The sequence below is a fragment of the Rhinoderma darwinii genome, chromosome 3 (assembly GCF_050947455.1).
Source record: "Rhinoderma darwinii isolate aRhiDar2 chromosome 3, aRhiDar2.hap1, whole genome shotgun sequence".
Lineage (NCBI taxonomy): Eukaryota > Metazoa > Chordata > Amphibia > Anura > Rhinodermatidae > Rhinoderma > Rhinoderma darwinii.
In genome coordinates this window covers 218,079,702-218,096,515 of record NC_134689.1, presented here as the reverse complement: position 1 = coordinate 218,096,515, position 16,814 = coordinate 218,079,702, and the positions used below count along the sequence as shown (strand labels likewise).

General features: G+C 43.9%; 1 protein-coding gene across 5 annotated transcripts in view; it reads left to right on the top strand.

Moving 5' to 3' along the window:
• The window catches only part of MEIG1 (meiosis/spermiogenesis associated 1), a 37,164-nt gene extending 22,995 nt beyond the window's left edge, over positions 1–14,169 (top strand). For all 5 annotated transcript variants that reach the window (XM_075857383.1, XM_075857384.1, XM_075857381.1 and 2 more), the window contains exon 3: positions 14,016–14,169. In XM_075857383.1, the coding sequence (XP_075713498.1) occupies positions 14,016–14,144 (129 nt within the window). In that variant the 3' untranslated portion in view covers positions 14,145–14,169. The remainder of the gene's footprint in view (positions 1–14,015) is intronic.
• Positions 14,170–16,814: the final 2,645 nt, after the last annotated feature.

Here is a 16,814-nt window from a genome sequence, read left to right as displayed (position 1 = left end):
CTTTCAGCCCTTGTGGAAATTAAAATATCTAAGCTAAATCTACATTTTATGGGGAAAAAAATTTAGATTTTCATTTTCACGGCCTACTTCCAATTCTGCAACAAATCTGTGGGGTCAAAATACTCATCATACCCCTAGATAAATTCCATAAGGATTGTAGTTTCCAAAAAGGGGTCACTTTTGGGGGGTTTTCACTGTTTTTGTCCCTCAGGGGCTTTGCAAATGCGACATGGCACCGAAATCCATTCCAGCAAAATTTGAGCTCCAAAAGCCAAATGGCGCTCCTTACCTTCTGAGGGCTGCCCTGTGTCCAAACATAAGTTTATGATCACATATGGGGTATTGCCGTAATCAGGAGAAATTGTTTTACAAATGTTGTGGTGTTTTTTCTCGTTTATTTCTTGTAAAAATGAAAACATTGTATGTTTTATTTGAAAAAATTTAGATTTTCATTTTTATGGCTTCATTTAAAGAAATGTAGCAAAAAAAAAAAAACTGGGGGATCAAAATGCTCACTATACACCTAGATTAATTCCTTGGGGGTGTAGTTTCCAAAATGATGTATTTTTGAGGGTTTTTCCTATGTTTTGGCACCACAAGACCTTTTCTTTTTTTTTCCACTAAATTTTTATTGGAAAGATATATCAAATACAAAGAATGGTAAGTACATTTGTGAACATTCAAATAATACATTACATAACAAAAGGAGTCAATGGTAATACAATACAATGATGGTCAATGAGAAGCAAAGTATAGATGAGACCAAATATAAATCTATACAGATAGGGAGAGACAATCGCCTATATAAATAACTCGGTTGGTATCAGCAGAGAGTAGAACCTGGAACGAGGAAAAGGAGAGGGGCTTATCCATAAAACACAAGACCTTTTAACCCCTTAAGGACGCAGCCTAGTTTGGGCCTTAAGGCTCAGAGCCCATTTTTCAAATCTGACATATTTCAATTTATGTGGTAATAACGTCGGAATACTTAAACCTATCCAAGCGATTCTGAAATCGTTTTCTCGTGAGACATTGGGCTTTAGGTTAGTGGTAAAATTTGGTCGATATATTCAGTGTTTATTTGTGAAAAATTGCAAAATTTAGAGAAAATTTTGAAAAAATAGAATTTTTCTGAATTTAAATGCATCTGCTTGTAAAACAGATGGTTATACCACCAAAAATGGTTACTAGTTTACATTTCCCATATGTCTACTTTAGATTGGCATCGTTTTTTGAACATTCTTTTATTTTTCTTGGACGTTACAAGGCTTAGAACGTGAACAGCAATTTCTCATATTTTTAAGAAAATTTCAAAAGCCTTTTTTTTAAGGTACCTGTTCAGTTCTGAAGTGGCTTTGAGGGGTCTATATATTATAAACACCCATAAAACACCCCATTTTAAAAACTAGACCCCTCAACGTATTCAAAACAGCATTTAGAAAGTTTTTTTTAACCCTTTAGGCATTTCACAGTAATTAAAGCAAAATGGAGGTGAAATTTGCAAATTTCATTTTTATTGCTGAATTTCAATTTTATTCTATTTTTTCCTGTAACACAGAAGGTTTTACCAGAGAAACACTACTAAATATGTATTGTCCAGATTCTGCAGTTTTTAGAAATGTCTCACATGTGGCTCTAGTGTGCTCGTGCACTAAAACACAAGCCACAGAAGCAAAGAAGCACCTAGTGCATTTTGAGGCCTCTTTTTTATTCGAATATATTTTAGGCAGCATGCCAGGTTTGAAGAGGTATTGAGGTGCCAAAACAGTAGGAATCCCCCAATAGTGACCTCATTTTGGAAACTGCACCCCTCAAGGAATTAATTTATGGTTGTTGTTACCATTTTGACCTCACAGTTTTTTCACAGCACCTATTTGAATTGGGCTGTGAAATTAAAAAAATGAATTGTTTTCCAATAAGATGTCATTTTTGATCAAAATTTCTTATTTTCACAGGGAACAAATTGCCCCATTTTGTTGCCCAATTTGTCCTGAGTGCAGCAATACCCCGTTTGTGGCAATAAACTGCCGTTTGGGCCCATGGGAGGGCTCAGAATTAAAGGAGTGCTATGTGTTCTTTGGAATCCAGATTTTGCTGGATTGGTTTTTGGGTGTCATGTCTCATTTGCAGAGCCCCAGAGGTATCAAAGCAATGGAAACCCACCAGAAGTGACCCCATTTTGGAAACTACACCCCTCAAGGAATTCATTTATGGGTACTGTGACCATTTAGACCCCAGAGTTTTTTCACAGAATTTATTTGAATTGGGCTGTGCATTTAAATTTTTTTTTAATTTTTTCCAATAATATGTAGTTTTGGCTCAAAATTTCTTATTTTCACAAGGAATAAAACACCCCATTTTGTTGCCCAATTTGTCCTGAGTGCGGCAATACCCCATATGTGGTGATAAACTGCCGTTTGGGCACATGGGAGGGCTCAGAAGGAAAGGAGCGCTATGTGTTCTTTGGAATCCAGATTTTGCTGGATTGGTTTTCGGGTGCCATGTCGCATTTGCAAAGCCCCAGAGGTATCAAAGCAATGGAAACCCACCAGAAATTACCCCATTTTGGAAACTACACCCCTTAAGGCATTCATCTAGAGGTGTAGTGAGCATTTTGATCCCACAGGTATTGTCTAAAAGGTATTGCGCAGCAGATGGTGCAGCGTGAGATTTGCAATTTTATATATATATATATATATATATATATATATATATATATATGCCATTTCAGTGTCCAATATATTGTGCCCAGCATGCGCCACCGCAGATATACACCCTTTAAATTGTAATGTGGGTTCTCCTGGGTACGGCAATACCCTACATGTGGCTGTTATCAGCTGCCTAGGCACACGGCAGGGCTCAGAAGGGAAAGATGAGGGGGATAAGCTGTGCGGAGTGCATCAGGGTAAATTAAAAATCAAGGGATGTATGATAAATTCTAAAACAATCTTTCATACAGAGCCCTGGTTTTTCGGGACACGTGTCACATTGATATATTGTGTCCTCCCTTATCCCCCTCTTATAGCAGACTTTGCACCTCTTTTGACTTTTTCCCTTTTTTGCCAGTTTGGGGAACTTCTCCTGGAAAGTGTTGCCCTGGTACGATGCTTGTGGCCCCGCTTCCAGAAGTACTGGGTGCCCCCCTCTTCTTGGTCCCTAAAGATTAGGTTTTTGATAACCACCTCTTGAAATTCCAGGAAAGTTCCCCTCTGACCTGCACATCGACGTAGCACGTATGCATTGTACAATGCCATCTGTATGAGGTGCCCCGCCAGCTTCTTATACCACACCGCATGTCGCTGTAGGGCTTCAGGGCGTGATCTGACAAGTCCACCCCTGACACGTACCTATTGTAGTCCAGGATGCAGTCTGGTTTGGGGGTCTCTGTACTGGTACCTCATACAGGTACATGGGTACTGGTGTGACATCTCTCTTGTCCTTGTACGTGACACACAATATGTTGCTGCTAGATTGTGCCCTGCTCTCACCCCCTCTGAGTATTTGCCCTGCAGAGTCTTAGGGAGGTCTCTCAGATTTCGCAGGACTTCTGGAAGCGTGGCAGTTGAAGAGTGGGACGCTGGTATAAAAATTATCCAGGTAGAGTTGGTAACCCTGGTTCAGCAGTGGGTGCACCAAATCCCACACAATTCTTGCATTAACTCCCAGTAAGGGGGGGCATTCTGGGGGCTGAGCACTGGTGTACTTCCCTTCATATATCCTAAATTTGTAGGTATACCCTGATGCACTCTCGCACAGCTTATATATCTTCACGCCATACCTTGCCCTCCTACCCGGCAGGTACTGGCAGAATTGAAGCCTCCCTTTAAAATGTACCAAGGACTCATCATTAGAAATACAATTCTCGGGGGTGTATGCTTGGGAAAACCGGGCACTGAAACGGTCTAATAGGGGTCTCCGTTTATACAAACGGTCAAAACTGGGGTCGTCTTAGAGTAGTCAATGCTCATTAGGAGAAGCGAAGTATTGCCTCATTTTTTTTTTTTTTTAGGTTCCAGTTCAGTTCTGAAGTTGATTTGAGGGGCTTATATATTAAACACCCCCATCAAAAACCCCATTTTAGAAACTAGACCCCTCAAAGTATTCACAACAGCATTTAGAAAGTTTATGAACTCTTTAGGTGTTTCACAGGAATCTAGAGCAAAGTAGAGGTGAAATTTACATATTTATTTTTGTCCGAAAATCCTTTTTATACCATTTTTTTTCTATAACACAAAAGGGTTTACCAGAGAAACGCAACTTAATACTTATTGCCCAGATTATGCAGTTTTGAGAAATATCCCACATGTGGCCCTAGTGCGCTAATGGACTGAAGCACCGGCCTCCGAAGCAAAGGAGCACCTAGTGGATTTTGAGGCCTCTTTTTTAGTAGGCACCATGTCCGGTTTGAAGAGGTCTTGGTGCCAAAACAGTGTAAACCCCCCAAAAGTGACCCCATTTTGGAAACTAGACCCCTTGAGGAATTCATTGTAGTTTTCTTGGGGTGCATGCGTCTTTTTGATCAGTTTTTATTCTATTTTTAGGTGGCGTGGTGACTAAAAAACAGCAATTCTACTATTGTTTTTTTATTCTATTTTTTTTTACAGCGTTCACCGTGCGCTATAAATGACATATTCACTTTATTCTGCGTGGCGATACGATTACGGCGATACCATATGTTTATAGTTTTTTTTATGTCTTATGGCGTTTGAACAATAAAATACGTTTTGTAAAAAATCATTCACTTTTTGTGTTACCATGCTCTAAGAGCCAGAACTTTTTTATTTTTCCATCAATAAAGCCGTGCGAGGACTTATTTTTTGCGTAACGAACTGTAGTTTCAATCAGTACCATTTTTAGGTACATGCGACTTTTTTATCTCTTTTTATTCCATTTTTTGGGAGGTGAAGTGACCAAACAATTGTGATTCTGGTACGGTTTATTATTATTTTCTTTTACGGTGTTCACCGTGCGGGATAAATAACGAAATAATTTTGTAGTTCAGGCCGTTACAGACGCGGTGATACCAATTATGTATAGTTTATTTGTTTATTTATCTATTTTTATTAATAATAAGGGAAAAAGGGGGATTTTTACTTTTAAAACTTTTATTTTCTTATTTTTAATTTTTTTTTTTAAACTTTATTACTTTGTCCCACTAGGGGACTTGAGGGCAGGAGGCCCTGATCGCTATTCTAATACACTACACTACATTTGTAGTGCAGTGTATTAGAGCTGTCAGCTACTCACTGACAGCAAGCATAGTGGGTCCTGACTTTGTCAGGACCCACTAGGCTTCCATCTATGGCATAGCCGGACGCCATTGTTTGGTGTCCGGTTGCCATAGTCACTATCGCCGGCCACTATCGTGTAGCAGGCCGGCGATGGCAGCTTAACCCCTAAAAAGCCGCGATCTCTATAGAACGCGGCTTTTAAGGGGTTAATCAGCGGGGACACAGCGATCGGTCCCCGCTGTAGGAGCTGTGGCAGCTGCTGTACGAGACAGCAGCTGTCACAGCTCCTGTATGTGTCGGGAGGACGGCCGAAATAGCCGTTACTCCCGAGACGTACTATTAGGTCATGGAGCGCGAACGCTATGGTTACCATGACCTAATAGTACGTCCAGGAGCGGGAAGGGGTTAAAACCTGACATGGTGCCTAAAATATTTTCTAATAGAAAGGAGGACTGAAAATCCACTAGGTGCTCCTTTCATTGGAGGCCATTACGAGTGAATTTTGGCAGAAAAATGAAATTTGTAAATTTCACCTCCACTTTGCTTTAATTCATGTGAAACGCCTAAAGGGTTAAGACACTTTCTGAATGCTGTTTTGAATAATTTGAGAGGTGCAGTTTAAAATAGGGTGATTTATGGGGACTTTCTAATATATAAGTCCCTCAAAGACACTTCAGATCTGAACTGGTTCCTGAAAAAATAGCCTTTTGAAATTTTCTTGAAAATGGGAGAAATTGCTGCTAAAGTTCTAAGCCTTGTAACGTTCTAGAAAAATAAAAGGACGTTCAAAAAGGATGCAAAAATAAAGTAGACATATGGGATATGTAAACTAGTACTATTTTGTGTGGGATTACTTTCTTTCTTAGGGTATGTTCACATGGCAGCCTCCGTTACGGCTTAAATGATGGAGCTGTTTTCAGGAGAAAACAGCTCCGGAATTTCAGACGTAATGGTATGTGCAGGCGCTTTTCGCTGCGTCCATTACGGACGTAATTGGAGCTGTTTTTCCATGGAGTCAATGGAAAAGGGCTCCAATTACGTCTCAAGAAGTCACAGGCACTTCTTTGACGCGGGTGTCTTTTTTACGCGCTGTCTTTTGACAGCGGCGCGTAAAAAAAATGACCGTCGGCACAGTACATCGTAAGACCCATTCAAATGAATGGGCAAATGTTTGCCAACGCTTTGGACCCGCATTTTCGGACGTAATTCCAGGCTAAAACGCCCGAATTACGTCCGTAAATAAGGTGTGTGAACCCAGCCTTACAAGCAGATACATTTAAATTTAGAAAAATGCTAATTTTTGCAAAGTTTCTCTAAATTTTAGTGTTTTTCACAAATAAATATTGAGTTTATCGAACAATTTTTTTCACTAACAAAGTACAGTATGTCATGAGAAAACAATCTCAGAATCACTTGGATAAGTAAAAGCATTCCAAAGTCAATACCACATAAAGTGACAAATGTCAGATTTGAAAAAATAGGCTGTGTCCACAAGGCCAAAACGGGCTGTGTCTCCAAGGGGTTAAAAGGAATGTATCTTCAGAAAATAACATATTACTTAGATCAGATTTTTATTTAAAAAAAATATATATATGTAAAACAAAATGTTGTTTTCTTTTTATATATGTGACTATGCACATAAAAATAAATAAATCTCCAAATATTCCAGCTCTCACACTAGAGCAGTCAAAATAGGCTGATTCTTCTTGTTTTTCTGTAGCTCACTTGTCAGCTTTGCTGTATGGATTGGGATAGAATGGGCATCATCATCACATTATGATTTGATGACAACTCTAGTGTACTGCTGGAGGCATAGATAAGGCAAAACATCGACACTCTAACGTCCGTGGTCGCTGTCCACGAACTCCTTCCATCCAGTCGACGCCCTTCTCTCCAGAGACGTTTGCACATACGGTCGTACTGTTCCACAGTGACCACCAGGGTGCGCTCGCGAGCTCAGTCCATACTCAAGAAGCCAGAGCGCACGCATGTGGGAGATTGTGCTGATTGCACCCTGAGTATCCTGTGCTATAAGAAGGTCTCAGCCCCTCCCTCCCACTCCTGAGCGTTGTTGTCGAAGCCTAAGTTTGTCTTGCAAATGGTCCCCTAGTGTTTCCTGCTCCCAGTGTTCCCTGTTCCTGTATCCTGATCTAGTGCCGTGTTGAGCTGTTGCCATGCTGTGCTGTATATCACGCCTGTCCTGCTACTCCATGTCTGACGTCTACCTGCTGCCTAGTCCCAGCCAAGCTTGCCTTGCTACTGTCTGAGCGGTCACAGGTACCCTATATGAACTATAGACTCTGACCTGTGCCCTGTTGGCCAGCTGCCATACCGCCAAGGCGGTATGGCCCTGTGGGTCCACGAAGCCTACGTGACAGTACGCTCAGGACATGGACCCCCGCTGGTCAATTCAAGACCATGACGACGTCACAAGAGATGCGGGCGGATATGCTAGATCTCCGGTCTCGACAGGACCAACTCCTCCAGGCCTTGAAATTTCTCACACGTCGGCAGGAGGTACGAGCTGCCGTTCCTCCTACTACACCTCTTGTCAGTACTGTTCCTCAGACTACACCTCCTGGCAGTGTTGATCCTCGTTTTTCTTTGCCACTTCCTGACCGCTATGATGGAGACGCAAGTTCCTGTTGTGGATTTTTGAACCAGTGCCGGATCCACTTCAGCCTGTATTCAAGGGCATTTTCGTCTGATGGCGCAATGGTTGCTTTCATCAACTCTCTTCTTACTGGCAAGGCCCTTGCATGGGCCGAACCCTATCTGGGTCGCATGGTGTTTGAGGAGCCTGGACGAAGCTTCGGCTTCCTTGCTGAACCTACGCCAAGGAGACATCTCTCTGGGCGAGTACGCCATACACTTTCGCACCCTGGCAGGAGAACTGTTGTGGAACAATGAGGCCCTGGTGGCTACATTCTGGCATGGTCTGTTTCCTAAGATTAAAGACGAACTTGCGGCTCGAGACTTGCCGTCTACCCTGGATGACCTCATCCTCCTGGCTGCCCGGATTGATAGAATGCTCCAGGAACGGCTCCAAGAGGCTCATCGGGAGGGAGGCCTACCTAGTCTGGCCCCTACCTTGCAGCAACCTCTGTCATCCTCAGATGCCGATCCTCCTCAGGAGTCTGTGAGGATGGATCAATGTAATCTATCTACCCAGGAGAGATAACGCAGACGCACTTCAGGACTCTTGTCTTTATTGCGGCCTCGGAGGCCATCTTGTGCGTCTGTGTCCCCAAAAGCCCCAAAGCCTAGGGTTGGTAGGAGACACAACCTTGGGTAAAGAAAGACTCCCGTCTAAGTTGTCCATACCCGTGACCATAGTGTCCGGTGAGAAAACGCATCAGGTTTGTGCGTATCTGGACTCTGCATCCGCTGCTAATTTCATTTGTAGAGACCTGGTGGACCTTCTCCAATTACCTACTACCCCTCTAGAGAAACCGTTGATGGTTGCATCAGTAAATGGACTACCTCTTCCAGACCCAGTTATAGCTGTGACCAAGCCGCTGAAGCTCAAAGTAGGGGCTCTCCACTCCGAACTTCTACCGTTCTATGTCAGGTCCAATTCCATTGAGCCAGTGCTGCTGGGTCTGCCTTGGCTCCGACTACATGCCCCAGTCCTGGACTGGAACTCTGGAGAGGTTCTCCAGTGGGGCCCCCCGAATGTCACAGCCAATGCCTGGTGCAGATTCGTTTCGGTCCAGCCTTCTCTGCCTCGATCATTGGCGGAGTTTCCTGGTCATTATGCTGCATTTTCGAACGTCTTCAGCAAAAGGGAGGCAGAGACACACACCGGGCGTATAACTGCCTATCGAGCTGATCCCTGGTGCATCCCTTCCCCGTGGTAGGATATATCCTCTCTACTTGCCAGAGACTCTGTCCATGTCCACCTATGTTAAGGAAAACTTGGAGAGGGACTTCATACGGAAATCTCCCTCCCTGGCAGGAGCTGGGTTCTTCTTCGTCAAGAAAAAGGATGGCTCCCTGCATCCTTGAATTGACTGCCGGGGTCTCAACCAAATCACGGTGAAGAATTAAATATCCGTTGCCGCTGATCTCTGAATTATTTAATCGTATACGTGATGCCAAAAATGTATCCAAACTAGACCTGCGTGGGGCTTACAAACTAATCCAGATTCGCCAGGGTGACTAATGGAAGACTGCATTTAACAGTATCTAGTAATGCCCTTCAGCCTGTGTAATGCTCCTGCGATCTTCCTGGAGTTTGTTAATTACATTTTCTGTGACCTCCTCTATTTTGTGTTGTGGTCTATCTTGATGACATCTTGATTTTTTCTCCAGATCCTGTGACTCAGCAGAGACATGTCCGTCAAGTTTTGATGTGGTTAAGAGAGAATCGTCTGTAAACTAAATTGAAGAGGTGCGTGTTTGAAAAGAATGCTCTGCCCTTCCTCGGCTACATTGTTTCAAATAGAGGTCTCAAGATGGATCCTGAAAAGTTAAAGTCCGTTCTGGAATGGCCACGCCCTCCAGGCTTGAGGGCCATACAGCGCTTTATGGGATTCGCCAATTTTTACAGACAGTTTATTCCAAACTTCTCACTGACTTCAACTATCTCTGACCTCACTAAGAAGGGCATGAAAACCAAGGTGTAGACCCCTGCGGCAGAGTCTGCATTTAATAGCCTGAAGAGTGCCTTCACATTAGCTTCTATCCTCCATCATCCCGACATTTCTCTACAGTTCTCGCTGGAGGTGGACGCATCCTTTGTCGGTGCTGGTGCACTCCTGTTCCAGAGAGGTTCCAAGGGCAAGTCTATGGTATGTGGATATTTTTCTAAGCTCTTCTCTTGCGCAAAACGCAACTACTCTATTGGGGATCGGGAGTTACTGGCCATTAAGTTGGCCCTGGAGGAGTGGAAACCTCTACTAGAGGGCACAGCTCATCCCATCCTGATTTTTACGGACCACAAGAACCTCACCTATCTCCAGACGGCCCAAGGGCTGAATCCTCGTCAGGCCAGGTGGTCGCTGTTCTTTACCAGGTTCCAGTTTGAGCTCCATTATCGCCCGGCCAACAAGAATGGGGGACGCCGATGCCTTGTCCAGGTCTTTCGAGACAGAGGACACCATGGAGATGCCACAGAACATTATTGATCCGTCTTGCATTGTCTCTGTCAATCCCCTGCAAGTTCGGGACATTCCTCTAGGGAGGACTTTTGTGCGCCTGGCTGACCGAGGGAGAATCCTCCGCTGGGGAAACTCCTCTAGACTGGCAGGTAACGCGGCGAACCGTAAAACCCGAGATCTAATTGCCCGTCATTTCTGGTGGCCCATGCTGCCCATGGACATTTTGGACTTTGTTTTGTCCTGCTCAGTGTGTGCAACTAACAAGGTCACTCACTCCAGACCTGCTGGCCTGCTCCAGCCATTGCCTGTGCCCGATGCTCCCTGGCAGCATATAGCTATGGACTTTATTACTGACCTACCTCTCTCTGCTGGATGCAGTGCTGTCTGGGTGGTGGTGGTGGTGGTGGATCAATTTTCGAAGATGGCCCACTTCGTTCCTCTGACCGGTCTCCTTTCTGCTCCTCTACTGGCCAAGCTGTTCATCCAACACGTCTTCCACCTGCATGGCTTACCGCAGCATATTGTGTCTGATAAGGGGGGGGGGGTTCAGTTCACCTCTAAGTTCTGGATAGCCCTCTGCGGACTCCTAGGTGTAAAGTTGGACTTTTCCTCGCCCTACCATCCTCAGTCCAATAGTCAGGTCGAGAGGATCAATCAGATCTTGGAGAACTACTTACGCCACTTCATCTCCAAGCAGCATGACTGGGTGCAGTTGCTTCCGTGGGCTAAATTCTCTTACAACAATCACACCAGCGAGTCCACACAGAAGACACCGTTCTTCATGGTCTACGGCCAACACCCACGAATTCCTCTCCCAGTGCCTGATACATCCTAGGTACCAGCTGCTGACACGGCTTTAAGGGACTTTCTGCAGATCTGGCAGCAGACTCGATCCTCCATCCTGCTGGCGGTCGACCACATGAAACGGCAGGTGGGCACAAGGAGAAGAGAACCTCCTCAGTTTCTTCCTGGCATGAAGGTCTGGCTGTCCTCCAGGAATATTCGACTGAGGGTGCTGTCGTACAAATTTGCTCCCAGGTTCCTCGGACCCTTCGTGATCCTACAGCAGATCAACCCTGTTGCCTACAAGCTTCGGCTGCCTCCTACCCTCAAGATCCCCAACTTCTTCCATGTTTCCCTCATGAAGCCGGTGGTTCTTAACCTCTTTACCAAGGCTCCTAGCCCTGCGGTTGCCCCCTTTGGTACATCAGACACCTTCGAGGTTAAGGAGATCATGGACATTAAAAAAAGTAAGAGGAAGAACCTTTTATTTAGTAGATTGGAAGGGGTTTGGTCCAGAAGGGAGGTCCTGGGAGCCAGAAGAGAATCCTAAGTTTATCTTGCAAATGGTCCCCTAGTGTTTCCTGCTCCCAGCGTTCCCTGTTCCTGTATCCTGTAACCTGATCTAGTGCCGTGTTGAGCTGTTGCCGTGCTTTGCTGTATACCACGCCTGTCCTGCTACTCCACGCCTGATGTCTACCTAGTGCCAGCCAAGCCTGCCTTGCTACTGTCCGAGCTGCCACAGGTACCCTATATGAACTATAGACTCTGACCTGCTCCCTGTTGGCCAGCTGCCATACCGCCAAGGTAATTCACTATTATACATCACCTCCAATGTTTCTAGCTTTAGTTTTCTGACTTAGGCATCATGCACCCGGCAGAGCTTTGTGCACGGAGCCTTTACAGCAGTGCACAAAGGCTGTACTTTCCGTAGTACGGCTGTGCACAGGAGCTGTACTTCTCCTTAGTACAGCTATGCACAAAGGCTGTACTTCTCCTTAGTACGGCTGTGCACAGGGGCTGTACTTCTCCTTAGTACTTCTGTGCACAAAGATTGTACTTCTCCTTAGTACAGCTGTGCACAAAGGCTGTACTTCTCCTTAGTACGGCTGTGCACAGAGGCTGTACTTCTCCTTAGTACGGCTGTGCACAGAGGGTGTACTTCTCCTTAGTGCGGTTGTGCACAGGGGCTTTACTTCTCTTTAGTACGGCTGTGCACAAAGGCTGTGCTTCTTAGTAAGGCCGTGCAAAGAGGCTGTAGATCTCCTTAGTAAGTCCGTGCACAGAGGCTGTACTACTCCTTAGTAAGGCCGTGCACAGAGGCTGTACTACTCCTTAGTAAGGCCGTGCACAGAGGCCGTACTTCTTCTTAGTACGGCCGTGCACAAAGGCTGTACTTCTCCTTAGTATGGCTGTGCACAGAGGCTGTACTTCTCCTTAGTACGGCTGTGCACAGAGGCTGTACTTCTCTTTAGTACGGCTGTGCACAAAGGCTGTGCTTCTTCTTAGTAAGGCCGTGTACAGAGGCTGTACTTCTCCTTAGTACGGCTGTGCACAGGGGCTGTACTCCTTAGTTCAGCTGTGCACAAAGGCTGTAGATCTCCTTAGTAAGGCCGTGCACAGAGGCTGTACTACTCCTTAGTAAGGCCGTGCACAGAGGCCGTACTTCTCCTTAGTACGGCTGTGCACAGGGGCTGTACTTCTCCTTAGTTCAGCTGTGCACAAAGGCTGTAGATCTCCTTAGTAAGTCCGTGCACAGAGGCTGTACTACTCCTTAGTAAGGCCGTGCACAGAGGCTGTACTTCGCCTTAGTACGGCTGTGCACAGAGACTGTACTTCTTCTTAGTACAGTTGTGCACAGAGGCTGTACTGCTCTTTAGTACAGCAGTGCACAAAGGCCTTAGCACGGCAGTGCACATAGACTGTTCGGCTCCTTAGCACAGCAGTTCACAGAGGCTTTACAGACTTCATTGGGTGCTGCATGTACATAGATATCCTTTGTACATATAACATCCAATGCAACATGCCACAATTTATTTTTTTGTTGGATTCATCTGTAATTCAACCAAAAAAAACACCTTTATGAAGTCAAAAAGAGCTGTAATACAGCTGTTTGTAAGAGCCCTTACTGGTTCACAATACCTGATGCATAATTATTTTTATAATTAGTCACTGAATAGTCAAAAGCAAGATATAGCAGGCAAATGCTGTAGCTTTAAAAAATGTTGTATGGCTGTTCATACTACTGCTAAAATAGTGCACGTGTGTTAATCCTTAATTTTTTTTCCCTCATTCTAATCTATGAGCAACAGATGCATATCTAATGCAGAAAATGTATAATATTTTTATAGCTGAGTAGCCTGGAATATAAAAATTAATATTAGAACTGCCGTTTCTACAGCAATGTAAACAGCCTTCATGGTTCTGTACCTTTTTAAAGGGGTTTTCCCAGAATCATAAATTATCACTGGGGGCCCCACCAAAAGGACCCCCACGGATCGTGGAGTGGCGGTCGAGCATACGCACTGCCGCTCTATTCAAAGTCTAAGGGAATGACGGAAATATCCGAGTTTAGTGCTCGACTCTTTTAGTCATTCTCATAGACATTAAATGGAGTGGCAGGCGCATGCTCGACCGCTGCTTCATTCCAGCTCCTCCTTACTACAGGGGGTGCAGTGAGGAGGATCTGGGGGTTCGGGACTCCCGTTTCCACGATTGGTGGTGTTCCCTGCGCTGGGGGCCCTGGCGACCAGAAAATTCTCCTATCCTGTGGATAGGTGATAATTTATTATTCTGGGAAAACCCCTTTAATTATAACATCATAGGGCTTATTAGAAATGCATTATTGAAATTGACATTGTATATGTGATAATGGTTAACAAATAATGCTTTCCTTTCTTAGGTGGATCGCTGGCCAGACACTGGTTTTGTGAAAAAGTTGCAAAGGAAAGATAATACATTTTACTATTACAACAAGAGCAGAGAATGTGAAGACAAAGAAGTCCATAAAGTAAAAGTGTATGCCTACTAAATAAATGTTCACACATTGTACTGAGCTATTGTTTTTGCTACGTTATTTATTAAAGTATTGTGTGTGTGTGTGTGTGTGTGTGTGTAAGGTCTTGTCGTGGAAGTCAATGTCTCAAAATATATTAGACTGAAATTTAGACGAGTGTTCCAACATACACTCACGCCAGGCACTTTATCCAGCATCCTAATCAGTAGATAGCATACCGATATATATTGAGAGTGGAGAAATAACACACAGATGATGCTGGCATGCTCAAAATACTTCTCTGGAGGTTTATTGCCAAACTCAATTATAATAATATCATTCAAATGGGGTGTAGACTTGAGGTTAACCAATCAGAGGCAATGTGACAATAACTCTGCTCAGCCAATAGCAGACCATAAGAATATTTCAAATACATAATTATAATTCTTCATTAAAATGCTGACATCAGGTAACACCTGGAGACAAGCATATAATGGGCAGTTGTTAGTGGTTTGTTCTCATGAGGGAATTTGTTGCAATAATGAGAAATAGTTGCACTTTATGACTGGGCGTTCGGCCAACCCGCTACAATGGGGTATGAAGGCCATATTATGATAAGACATTTCTTTGAATTATATAGAGGAAAGTTCATTACAAAATGGAGAATAAATTTCTTAGTAATTCTGCATCCTGCTTGATAATTCATAATGTAATTTCATACAGGGAATATACGCAAATAAACCATCGTTCACAAACCCCCCTTTTTCTCATATTAACTTACAGAAATTATATATTATGATTATAAACCTTAAACAATATATCAATAGGGCCACAACTAATAATATAATGCCATCACCAATGTCCGGTTTGGGTATAGGGTCCCACCGGTGCATTGACAAGTCCTGTTCATCATCAAAATCATCCTTTTCTATCTTCTGCTCTTCACTGACTGTCACGCTCAGGGTAACCCACACAATTATGGTGTCAGACTGTACGGTGGTGGTGTCCAGTGGGGGATTTATTATTACCCTCTTCCTGCTCACTTACTTATTAAAACACTTGGATGCTGCTAACGGGTTCACTTAGTTTTTTTTTTGGTCTTTGCTTTGACCTTTGCTGATGTCATCAGGACTTGGCTTGGTCCTTCTCATCTGTCAGACACACGGTCTCTTTTAGTATACATCACCGGGCTGTACTGTGAGCCTGGAGTGAGATCCCACGTAGACTGATTAGTGGAGTTTAATTGTGACTACCACAAACCCTCCGCATCTGTCCTCTTCCTCCGGTAAGTTACTTGTCTGCACAGCTGCTTAGAATTGTGACACTGCCGTCAGTTCAGGACAAGCGCGTTGTTTTGGCTCAGGCTGCGCCTGCCGCATCTCAGTGATGGAGTTCATCATGTTAAAGTCTTTTAGTTCATGTTTACTGGCACTTGCTGGGGACCCCCAACCCTTGTCAATTATTAAAATAAATGCTAATCTGGTGATAACATCATCTACATAATATAAAAATTGTTCTAAGTACATACAATAACAATGTCAGGCCCTTAAACTAAATCAAACAAACACCTCTATATAAGAAAAACTTCTCAGACCCAATGGACAGGGCACCTAGAAGATGTGTAGTTACTGGGTACATTGTATTTGCACTTGGTGTTACACTTTTCAGCAGGATTTGTACCTTGATCTGAGCTGATTACCTGGAACAGCTTCTACTCACAAATATTCACAGATTCCACATGTTTATCTGACAAATGTCGCAAACCAATTTTTCTTACTCTAATTTGTATTTCATGGGAAGGCCTCTCTCAAGATCCCTTCTCTTTGTGGGAGGCGGGTATGATAAGGTTGGCAGCGGTCTGCCAAGACTGTTCTGTAGGCAAATCAAACAGCTCTAACAGAATTTAGCCGCATCAGCTGTAAAAACCTGGGGCCTACCAATTAGGTCTTACCAAATCCATCCTTGCAGTCTTGGGGCATTTGTGAGGTCACACACCATCAATGCAAGTGCCATCAAGAGTGCCTTGGGTTCTACCGGTTTACCTTCCCTATCCGTCCACATTCTGTTAGAATCTGGTTTTCACCTTCCGCTCCCAGTTGGACTCTTCCTGTGGATAACAATCTTTTACATCGCATAATCATTAGTTGATCTTAATCAGATAATTAAATTGAAGAAAAACATTAACAAATAACATCTTTACATTAACGCCGAAAGACGGATATATCCGTCCTCTGCAGCTGCTAGTTCGCGCAGGAGGACGGATATATCCGTCCTGTGATGGCGCGGGTACTGCCACTGTACCCACGCGATCAGCGGCAGGAGCACGGCTGTTATACACAGCCTGGCTCCTACTGCAACTGCCGGAATCGAAACACGCTCCGATTCCTGCAGTTTAACCCATTAAATGCTGCTGTCAACAGTGACAGCGGCATTTAATGTATTTGACAGAGGGAGGGAGCTCCCTCTGTCACCCCATCGGCGCCCCCACAAAGAAATCACGGGTCGCCGTCGGGTTTCTTTTTTTTCTTTATCAATGATTTTTATTTTGAAAATATAACAATACATAAACATTTCACGTTTTTTGCAAAAAAAATAGAAATTTGCACGCAGTGCAATACATTAAGTGAAGTTTCATAGTATAACAATAATATGTAATATATATATACATGTATAAGAACATCAGTAGAAGGTAGCTTCCCACCTATC